This window comes from Pezoporus wallicus, unplaced genomic scaffold (assembly GCF_028554395.1).
Source record: "Pezoporus wallicus isolate ANWC-B61680 ecotype Strahan unplaced genomic scaffold, APGP_CSIRO_Pwel_v1 scaffold_2584, whole genome shotgun sequence".
NCBI lineage: Eukaryota > Metazoa > Chordata > Aves > Psittaciformes > Psittacidae > Pezoporus > Pezoporus wallicus.
In genome coordinates, this window is record NW_026642851.1 from 3,798,145 (window position 1) to 3,810,197 (window position 12,053).

General features: G+C 39.6%; 1 protein-coding gene across 5 annotated transcripts in view; it reads right to left on the reverse strand.

Moving 5' to 3' along the window:
- The window catches only part of CDK14 (cyclin dependent kinase 14), a 318,587-nt gene that overhangs the window by 102,060 nt on the left and 204,474 nt on the right, over positions 1-12,053 (reverse strand). For all 5 annotated transcript variants that reach the window (XM_057432447.1, XM_057432444.1, XM_057432448.1 and 2 more), the window contains one exon: positions 316-379. In XM_057432447.1, coding sequence (XP_057288430.1) covers positions 316-379 — 64 coding nt within the window. The remainder of the gene's footprint in view (positions 1-315; positions 380-12,053) is intronic.

A 12,053-nucleotide genomic window follows, 5' to 3' on the forward strand; every position in this document is an offset into this window, starting at 1 on the left:
TCTGTGGAAAAGTAGTACTCACTGGAAATCAGCCTATCTGAAAGGTACGATACTCAGTGGCTGAAGAATGCAAGCAGGCCAGGGCTCATACTGTAATAAGCAGGAGAAAATGCAAAAGAAAGCAAAGAAATTAAACAAATGAAAAAAAAAAAACAAAAAACCATGAGCACAATAAAAAGTAAGCAGCCAGAAATACTGCACTATGGTTTGTGCACTGCGTACCAGGTCTTTTTGATGCTTGTGGGCAGGGATGCAATTATCTGTGTCCTGTATTTCCAGGAAGAGAACTTGGTTGAACTTGGTACTTCAACCTACCTGGTTTGAAATGGGGTAAAGAGTGAACTCCAGGCCATGTATCTTCATTTGGTGTTCCAAGTACCTTTGCACAAAAAGAGAAAAAAAAAAAAGACTTACATTGCTTTAATGGAAAAGACGTCACAAGACATAGCATCGCAGAAAGCCAATCCTCACTATAAACTCAACGTACATTACAATCTAAACATTAAATAAGCTTAATTATTGGGGGGAGGGTGGGAGGAAGAAGGTACAAAAAGTTACATTATTACCATGATTTCAATGTACCTGTTGAGTCAGTAAAGCATGTAACAGTGCTGTGTTCCTCTCAGGTTGCCTATTTAAGCATTACATGTTAAAGCTACTTTCCACCAACAAGCGTTAAGCTACCTGCATATCTCAGAGTGCTGGTGTCACAGAGGCTAGATATTTGAGCTCAGAAATAATTTCAGTCGCCGTAAATTTAAATATAATGAACAGATATCTAATATCTGATTTGCACAGATGGTGAAGCAGGTGACCAAGAGCATGGCACGATCAAGAATGAACAGCAAACAGTTGTCACTTTAAGTGGACGTAGTATACATAAAATAGTAAATTCTTAGTAAATACCTTATTTATTGACTCATGCATTATACTTTATTTCTATTCACTCCAATTGTCCTCCTTCTCGTAATACAAGTCAGATTAATTTTTAGCAGGAAAGTATTTAATGCTTCTCACATACATCTTATATCCTCTGCTCATATGAAAAGTTCACATTTGTGCCTTTGGCACAAGTAATAAGTATATTGAGAGAACTGCTGTAATTAGTTCTCCCAAACCTAGTTTTCCTTCATAAGACATAACTGTCAATGCTTTCTTTAAGTGGAGCCAAGAGGAACACCTGAATTAGCACTTCTAGAAGTGCATTTCTGAATGAGTTGTAGAATTCGGTATTTCACTGCTGGGATCTCTCTTGTTACAAATTTACATACAATTTCTAACAGAAATGAAAATGCTAGAGACTGTTTCAGTTATTTTCATTTGTTACAAGATCAGGCCCTGAAATAAAAGGCTGACATCCTCAAGTAAAAGCATCTCACACCAGTCTGCTGCTTGTTTTGCATTGCCATAAATGTACAAAACCCTTCGCCAGCTCTGCCGCTACCTGCACTGCCGATCTTGTGAATAAATCTTTTGGACCTGCTTATCTGTGATATTCTGTAGTCACATCAGCACAACACAAGCATGAAGTTAATGTGAAAATCTTTCGTCCAAGTATGTGAAGGTTTGTGACACTTCAGGGCAAGCTACAAGTCATCAACTCAAATCACTTAGAGCTGAAGAATCTTTCTTTTATTGTGTCTGCTACAATATACATATGCATTAAGAGCATTAAAGGAAGGACTGTAGAATACTTGTTGCATTTCTTCAGCTATGTAAACATTTGTTCAAGGTTAAAAAAAAAAGCAAGACAGGGAAGCTGAAACACAAAAATTTCTCTTCAATTCTACCAAAACTTTGTTAAAAAAATTAGATACGGGTTTAAAACTTGAGGCAAAAGTAAAGTGACCTCTTGAACAGATACAATTCTTACCTACAAGGTGGGCTTTATGACTGTAGAGCCTCAAATTTGTTATGCAGTTTACAATACTAACATATTTCTAATCTAATATTATTAATGCAAAGATCATTACTGGGACACCAGTAATGAGTGGTATCCCCCAGGGGTCGGTGTTGGGACCGGTCTTGTTCAACATCTTTGTCGCTGACATGGACAGTGGGATTGAGTGCGCCCTCAGCAAGTTTGCCGATGACACCAAGCTGTGTGGTTCGGCTGATACACTGGAGGGAAGGAATGCCATCCAGAGGGATCTCAACACGCTTGTGAGGTGGGCTGATGCCAGCCTCATGAAGTTTAACCATGCCAAGTGCAAGGTCCTGCACCTGGGTCGGAGCAATTCCAGGCACAGCAACAGGTTGGGCAGAGAAGAGATTCAGAACAGCCCTGCGAAGGAGGACTTGGGGGTGTTGGTTGATGAGAAACTGAACATGAGCCAGCTTCAGTGTGTGCTTGCAGCCCAGAAAGGCAACTGTATCCTGGGCTGTATCAAAAGGAGCATGACCAGCAGGTCGAAGGAGGTGATCCTGCCCCTCTACCCTGCTCTTGTGAGACCTCACCTGGAGTATTGTGTGCACTTCTGGTGTCCTCAACATAAGAAGGACATGGAACTGTTGGAACAAGTCCAGAGGAGGGCCATGAGGATGATCAGGGGACTGGAGCACCTACTGTATGAAGATAGACTGAGAAAGTTGGGGCTGTTCAGCCTGGGGAAGAGAAGGCTGCATGGAGACCTCATAGCAGCCTTCCAGTATCTGAAGGGGGCCTATAGGGATGCTGGGGATGGACTTTTCATTAGGGAGTGTAGTGACAGGACAAGGGGTAATGTGTTCAAACTTAAACAGGGGAAGTTTAGACTGGATATAAGGAGGAAGTTCTTTACTGTTAGGTTGGTGAGGCACTGGAATGGGTTGCCCAGGGAGGTTTTGAATGCTCCATCCCTGTCAGTGTTCAAGGCCAGGTTGGCCGAAGCCTTGGGTGAGATGGTTTAGTGTGAGGTGTCCCTGCCCACGGCAGGGGGGTTGGAACTAGATGATCTTAAGGTCCTTTCCAACACTAACTATTCTATGATTCTATCATTTTTCTCCATTATCAAGTACAATAGGCAAATAGCCTGATTTAGATGTAGTATGACCAGTAGGAGGTGAAAGCAGAGCACCAAGGTGTCAGAGAAATAAAGATGTCAGCTCAATGCGATTAGACAGTACGTATCCATGTGGTTATTTGGATATGCAAGTTGACAGATTTTATTTGTAAATATGATTTGAAGTTCATTGCTTTCAGCTCTGCTGAAATATGTCTAAATTGGCATTTGAATAAGATAAAACTAGACCTGCAACACTGATTCATCGTAACACCAGTATTCATTTTATTATTGCTATTAGGGAGAGCACAATTCTCTCATTAACAAAAGGAGAAGTTAGGAGACGCTGTTGACACCGTCACTAAATCTATTTGCAAATAACTTTCACTTAGCTTGTGCAATAATCAAGCTCCTGGTGCCAAGCACGTCCTAGACCACCAGAGGGAGCCCGCGGATTAAAAACAGAGATTCTTGCCTCCTGAGTTTAAACTGAGAAATACGGTCCTCAGTTTTGCAAACCTTACTAGCAAACCAAAGGAATATTCTTTCATGAAACGTTATGAATATAAGAAAATTAGCCACATCCTTCTAAATGTATGTTCTTCATGGTCTCTTATTTCAGATGAGACGTAGGTAAGGCATAGATTAATAGTAAAACCAGCAAATGAAATCTGGTACTTCAGTGCAAGGGATAATATTTCTCAGACCAACTTAATGTAGAACTCAGAGCTAAGAAATTGATTATTCTGGTTTTCAAAGTAGCATCAGGCCCAGTAACAGAGGAGCTGAGAGGAGAATACTTTTGAAATTATTCTTATGTGACTCACAATTACTTGTTTTACTAGTTTTCCAATCCACTTCTTTAGTAATACTCTAGCACATCTGCCGCTACAGTGTAGAGCCAGCTACAAACAAGTTCTGCGCACTGGAGTACTCAAACCACCAACAGTATTTATAACTTCTGTCCAAGGGCAGCAGTCATGCTAAAAACAACTACGGTTTTCTACCCTCTTAATTCCTACCATTTTTAAGGCAGGGGCACTTGGTAGTTCAGACAAGGATCCAGACACTGTATTATAATGCATTGTACAAATACGCTAAAAATCATCCTTCTTCCACATGATTTTTAACATGTACATCCCAGAAATTCACAATATGTGACTATCAATATCAATCAACAAACACAGAAGAGAGGCAGCAGTGAAACAACTGTGGGTTTGGGTAAGATTAAACAGTCACTGGCCACAGATATGTCAACATAAATACATTTGTAAGCATCACTTTGCAAGGGATGCTTCTAAGTAGTAATCAATCCCATTTTGATGGGGTGGGATTAAACAACACAAAGCGATGAGTTTTGACACTCGCTATAAACAAAGCAAAGTGGAGTTAACATGCAACACCACAGTGGAGAAGGACCTGCCTTGTTTTGTGGCTTACAAAAGAGAATTAAGAGACCAACATGGAAAAGGAAAGTGGAGAAGGAAGGGAGAACCCAACAGTCACCTGGTTTTGCTTCAAACCACTGTCCCTTGGCTGTTAGGACTGATTATCCAAACCAAACCAGCAGTTAGCATCAAAATGATTATATGAAAGAGCTGGTAGTAGCAAACCCCTGGTGCCCAGCCAGCGCTGGAAAGCAAGTCTAAGCTTACAGCCATCAGTGGAAGATACTGGAGACACAGCAGCCTGGGACAACGTAACAACAGGAGCTGCTACCTAAAAGGTGACCTCCTCGCCCTGACTACTCTTTCATAGTCCACCACTTATTTCTAAACCCAACCATGCCACCAGGAGTTCTGTCTCTTCTACATTTCAACACTTATTCTTTCCATTTCATATCCCAAAACCATGAAAATAACCGTTGCTTTCACAGCAATCAAGCCCCAACTTAATATTGGAAATAAGCTTTTATTTACTATTAAGAATTATTTGGGGGGAAAAAAAAAAAAGGAAAAAGAAAGAAAAAAAGGCTAACTTGCTCGCTTTCTCTGCTGATAATCTGCTTCTCAGTGAGGTAAACATTCAACTTGCATGGGCTGAGATCCTATGTTCTAAATCTAATTATTAAGAATAATCTAAAATTCTCAAATTCGGAATGGGCTTAATGTTTTCTAGGGACCAAGAGAGCTATGGTTTCTGTGAAGAAAACTCCAAAACCTACAGGGGTTTTGCTGTTTCACACTATATAGAACACTCTGGGCTCTTTTATCCCCTAACAAATGAGACAAAATGACCTCTTTATTTAAAACTTGCTGTTCAAAATCAGGATCAGTTTCTAATCTAATTTCTAAGGTTAGAAATCTATTTATACAAAAATAACAGATTTACAACTTATCAGGGTACTGAGGGCTGAATACCCTTAGTGCCAGTTGACATTGTTCAGGTTTGTCAGAAAGTTATGAAAACAGAACCTGCTGCTCAAATCTCCAAGAGTGATATAGAAAGATTTCCCAGGAAACAACACAAATGCATTAAGGTCTATTGCATTGCCTTGATTTTTTAATATAAGAAAAAAGTTGTTTGCATTTTGCATCTGATTTTACAAAGACTCATCATTCCCTTAATTAACCTGCTCCCTGGTGTGCAAGGGAATCATTATTTTATGGTGAGCATTGTGCTACCCTACCAACACAATTAGTTATGTTGGCCGGTATTCTGCTTTGAATGCAAAAACATTCCCTATTACTGCCATGTGATAGAGTCATTTTGGGTAACAATTTGTCCAGAGAAGTCATCTGAATCTCTTATGAGATGAGCAGCAATGCAAATCTTTCCCACCAGCATTTTCCCAAGTGCTGGCATAATTGATAAAGAACAAGCATTTCTGTATGCACTACCACTTCCCAATACACAAAGTTGTGTATTACTGAAATAATGCTTTAACCCTGTTAGATCTGATGAGCCTCAAGAAAGACAATGGCTTGGATTTCAGCAAGACAGAGGAAATGCATCCTGTGGTATTATTCAGGGCTTTGTAACAAGAGAGCAGAATGAAAAACAAGATCAGCATGCAAATGAGCTGCCTTTCCTTAGACAATATTTATGGAAATCAGGCTAAGCAATTTGCTGATTTGTCATTTTTTTTTCACTTTAGGTCAACTTGATGAACAAAGTTTAGTCAAAAAAATGTCAGGAGAGCGAAATAAAAAGAGGAAAAATATTGCAGAGCCATTTCCAAATCAGAAATCTCTTTCTGTTGAGTGAGATTTGGCAGCTTTAGTTATTCTATTTTTCAACAAAAAAAAATCTGTTATAATCTTCCAAAACATATATATATCCAATGAAGCTTTCAACTTAGTTAAAAACCTAGGAGTTATTTTCCTTTTCATTAGAAGAAAGTACACTACTGCTTTGGATATGACTCTTGAGCTGCAGTGAGTTCCAGGGTTTCACTATGGTAGTTCCATCACTCCCAGAGTCACCTCTGAATATGGAATTTCCCATCTGGTCTGGATGAGAAGCTCTCTTGCAGTCTGTTCTGGTGTTAAGCCATTTGCCCAGATGATCCACCTACTGCCACATTCCCCTCACAAGGAATCACTCTTAGGTAAATCTTAACCACATCTTTCACGATCAGGGAAAGTGTTGCATTGCCACCTGAGAGTGTCAGTGAGCACAAAGTACATGTAGTAGTGAAGACCAAAGGAGGAACTTTGTCCTTCAGCTTAGCATCTGGTCGTTGTACAAAAGGTTAAAAAAATATTCAGCAACTCTTTGTGTATTATGCATGCTGACTCAGAGTCTGCTGACTGACAGCTACAGCAAGGCTTCCTTCAGCTCTCTGCTGGGCACGATGGATGACAGCTAAGTGTCAAATTTAATATCCAAAAGATAGAGACAGGAATGGAAATGCCTCGATACCAGTCACTTCTTCACATCAGCGGCTTAGCAGTTCAGTTTCCATAAGAAACAATAAATCTTAAGTTTGTGTAATGCACTTATGCATCTGTTAGATTGAGGCTGAACACATGTTAACTTTGGGAAGATTGTGGATATTCCAAGATTCCCAGCTGCAATGGAAAAGTCACCTCATTTTTCACTAAATAAACAATGTCTATCAGCTAAGATGGCAACAATATATTTATTTGCATTCATGAAAAATAAAGGCCATATGTCTATTCATTGTGAGATTAAAATATTGAAGCCTTACTTCATTAAATGAATGGCAAAATTACATATACTTCCTAAACCAGGCATCCACACCAAGTCAAAGTTAAAACAATTGAATTGAAAGTGTGTGATCAAGGCAGTCTCCTCCCGTATGGAAAACACTAATGACCTTGGTCAAAGCCTGGAAACAGCATTCTGTAAAAAAAATATTCTTCTTACATAGGGAACTCCATATTTTTTTCAGTCAAGTGTCATCAAAACATCCCTTCATTATTCCCACACAGGTAAGAAAGAAAATATCAGTGGAAGAGAGATGCAACACATTAAGATTACAGAAAATGTAACTTGCATGATTCCTCTTCAGAAGTGTTAAAGAAGAGCCCATAATTCTTGACAGATAAAAATCAGACTTTCAAATTCTTATTCTTGATTTTATGTATAAAACAGGTTGTAGTTTTTGATTCCTTATGTCCCTGTAAATGCTATCAAAGTCATTAAAAAAACTTGCATGATACATGGCAAAAAGAAAAAGAAATTCAACAACCACCATGTTATATGCACAATGGTAATGTGTAGCGGAACATGCCGAATGTGATCTGCATTCATTCAGGACATTAAATCAGAATTACGGATTTAACAGAAAACAAAGCTCTTTAGGAAACAAGCTGGCTGAAGTATTTCTTTTGCAAGTTATTTTGTGAATGATCTAATCACTGTCTTAACAAAAAATAAGGTATTAAATTCTTTCAAGAGCTCTAAGAAGTACCTGTTACACAGACAATGAATACAGAACACAAGAGTAACGAAAGAAAGCAAAGGCACCTTCTCACCAACCCCATAAGCTTATTTCTGCTGCATATAAAGTGATGCTATTTCTTGGAAAAATGTAAGTTATTGATGTTTATTCTCTAAGCTGAACAAAGAAGCAGGAAGAACAGAATGAGGCTCACCTACAATAAAATGTTGACTCTTTCAGGCATCAAATGGAATATTGTCATTCCATTATATGTGGGTAATAAAACCACTCGCTTTGAGCAGAAAGAGTGAGTTATGATGAAGGTGGCTTCAAAAACGTTTAGGTTATGTGCCAGTATGGATGAAGGAACCAAAACATGAAATTACTATCAACATTCCCACAAAATTGCAACACACATTAATTAAAAAAAAAAAAAAAAATCAAAATTGAGTTCAACTACTATGTGCACTTTAGCTCTGTCAAAGATGAAAAATGAGGTACTTGAAACAGTTAAAGACCCAACTGTTCTTAACGTCCTTTCTCCATAGATGCAAAATATAAAGAAGTCTTGCCAGGAAACCTTTCAAATATGTGATTTTTCCATTTTGTGTGTAATAAATGATATTTGAGTGGCTGCCAACATTAAAAAGTTAAATTTATCCAACCAGTGTTTCCGCACTGGTTGTGGCACAAGTAAACAGACTCCTCATTCTCTTCATACCTATGGTAATGGCAGCTACCTTTTTAAGGGACCCTGGCAGAGACACCACTGCAACTGTGCTAACATGAGGAAGACGACGGGGACTGGAGGCTTCATAAACATGCTTGTCCGCTTTCACAGAGCCAGGCTCTACCTACTCTCTCTGCACAAGCTGGGTGCGACAGCTGGGAGGAGGAAGAGAAGAAGGAACAGAGCAGGCATCACCACAGACCTGGCACTGCAGATCATCAGGACAGGATTAAATTAAATCCCCAGCCTTACAACAAAGCACTACTGATGTTTGATACGCCACTGTCCTTAACTGCTCAGTCAAGGGAGAGTTTTGTTTATTTCAAAAAGGACCTACTGAATATATACTACACTTTGAGTGACAGGAACATCTCTGTCAGTGAGATATCTTAGAAACTAACTATGTCCATAACCCAATGTAAACTGGAGAGAAAGCAAACCCAGAGTAATTTAACCTGAATTTTGCAATGAGAAAAAAGCAAGTGTGAGACAACTTGTACTGGGCTGTAGCATCCTCTTCCTACAGGTAATCAGCACATCTCATCAGAATGCCTTATTTTAGTAACTTACAACTTTCATAAAATTTCACACGGTGGAAGAAACTGGGTTTTGTTTGTTTTTTATTTGGTGGTTCTTATAAAAACATTTCTGTGAATGAGCCAAAGCTAAAAGCACCAAGAAAGCAGGATTTGGCAAATCCCCCCAAGAGGGGCCTATTGCTGTAGAGACAGAATTCAAAATTAGCAACAAAAGGAGAAAAAGGCAAATTCCTGACAGATACTGCACTTTCCCTCAAACCAGTGCAAGCATGCAGCAATTTAGCTAAATTACAAGCTAATTAAAAAGCGCAGTACATGCTAAAAGGAGACTTTATCTCCAAAGTAAAGAGTGCTCCTCTGTGAGGAATGCTCCTTGCTGAAGCAGCGGAACGGAGAACCCTTCAGCTTTCCCAGCCACTAAGTACTAAGCCACAGTACTAGGAGTCTCCTTCCATTATCAAATGATCTCATCATTCATATTGCTAAACTAGATTCAGTGTCTCTGATATGTGCTTTGGAGCTGCAGAAACTATAAGACACCTCAACAGGATGAAACCAATCCTTAGCAAGAAGAGAAGAGAATTTGAAAGCTTTTGTTGACCTTGAAGCTGTGGATCAGGAAAAGGCTGGGAAGAAAACTCATGCAGAAGACTACATGTGACCTCAACAGGTTTTTCTCCTCTTCCTCCAAGGAGGCAAGTTTACTTCTCTGGCATATCTAGAGCTTGTGAGCTCTCAAATAAGGTTACAAAGAGGGAAAGATTCCCCCAAGGAAAATCTTAGCGTTAATACAAGTGAAAGACCAGCTGCTGCTGCTTTCTGTACTGGAAGGTCTCTTCCTTATTATTTGGGAACAAACAGAATCGTTTTCTTCACTGCAAAGGAGAAGGAAGACAGCAATTTTCTGTCAGAAGGACCTCCTAACTCACGAGTCATGCTTGTTTACATACCCTTTAAAATCTGCTCTGATTTACTCTGTACAAAAAGGTATATACTCTGCATTTCAGATTTCCTACCCTGTTTGTGTTGTAAAGCCTTTGGAATAACCCATCCAAGCAGATAGTCCCCTCCTAAATATGCTCTTTAAAGATTTATTTCAAGTTTTTTTACTGACTTTTTTCTTTAAACTGAAAAAGGGAAGGGGAAGGGAGGGAAGCCAAAAGCCCGTGGGAGGCTTTTATGAAATGTACTTCCACAAGCCCTGCTGTGCTGGCTCAGCAGCTGGCTCATTTGAATTCCAGGTATGCACTACACAGGTGATTTTTTTGGAAATGCTGGCTTATCAGAAAAGCAATGCTGCTTTTGGATCATAATGCTGGTTTTACGGTCTTTTGAAGACCATGAAAGTAGCTCAGTTAACACACACAAATTCTTACTTAGTGTTGCAGTGTCCAATCTCACTGACACGGGCAAAGCTACATGAGGATACTTAAGAGCCATTCAGCTGGAGAGGTTAGTTAAATAATTAACAGATAAAATCTATGTATCTTCCGATGGATCATTCTAAATACAGAATAAAAACTGTATTTAAAATAAGATGATGTTTCTTCACTATGCTACAACTGTTTCAACAAGCCAGCATATTTGGGATCACATCCATTTCTGATAAGGATCATCACCCCACCAGGACCTGACCATATGGGTTTCACAGAAAGCAATCCATGTTTTCCCAGAGCAAAACCCCACTCTGAAACAGCAAAGCACACTGCACTTCTCAGATACTGGAAACCCTTCATCTTTGGCCTGGTGCCCAGGCACAACACATCAGAGGAGTAAGTGTGCCTTGCTACGACACCAGACCAGGACTCACCATTCCTTATGTGCAAGGAACAGCATACACATGGCAAAACAGAAACTCATGACATGTGCATCTTAGGTAACAGAAACACATTTGCAGTGGAGAGGAAAGCTGTTGCACGAAGGCAGACAGAATATTATAGCTAAGCTAATGGAGCTGTTGAGCTCACTGTCTGGGTGATTCTTTTTCTCACCTAGAAATCCTGGGGAGGTAACAGATACCTATATACCTGTACCTGTATATTAAGCCTGGTGCTCAGCATCACAGAACAGCATGATACCAGAATCCCATCAGATCATCCAGAAGTTTGCCAACTCTTATTTTGCCAACTAAAGTCTTGATCTTGTCATGATCTCAATGTTGAATAGATTTGTGCAGCCACATGGAGCCCAGTGTAGCAGTGGGTATTTTGTCAGGTTTTTTTTAATCAACCATTTGTTCAATCTGCAGTACATGAAGGCAGCCAGTCATGCTGCCATTTGAAGAACGTGCGGGTACAGGTGTTAAAATATTTCTGAAACAGTGAGGGCATTAATAATGAGCTCCAATTGTGCTGGGTATACGTGGTGGATATAAGAGCACTTTGCCTGCATGTCTAAATATCCTGCTGATTCCTACACTGAACCTTATCAGAATTCCCAAATCACATCACTTTTAAAAATGTCTAACCTTATCCCCAAAAATCCATTTCAAGTGATTCAGTTTCAAGTGTGCCTCCTACAGCAAACCACAACATGAAGCTTTGTGTATTCATTTAAAACCAGCAGCATTTTGCTGCTAAAAAAGCAAGAGGTTTATTCTCCTGACTATCCTTCTGAATCATAGCAACAGAGCAAGCAAACAGAATGAAAAATGGAAGTCTAAATAGTATAGAAATACTGTTTTTTTTTTCCTAAAAATAGGGGAAATGCCAGTCTAGTCCTGATGGAAAGACACTGTCTATCAAAGCAGCTGAGACGTTTTAAGTGGGGCTGGGGCAGAATCCCAGGGAGATACTCATTCTTACCCAGAAAACGGTAACATCAATGGGGAGGCTGTGTCTGAAGAGAACCTATATCCTCCACTGCAATGTAGTGAGCTAGCACACCTCACTCCACAGCATTTTGGAAATTTCAAGTGAATTCTTCACTAGAGCATCTACCCATTTTCCTGACTC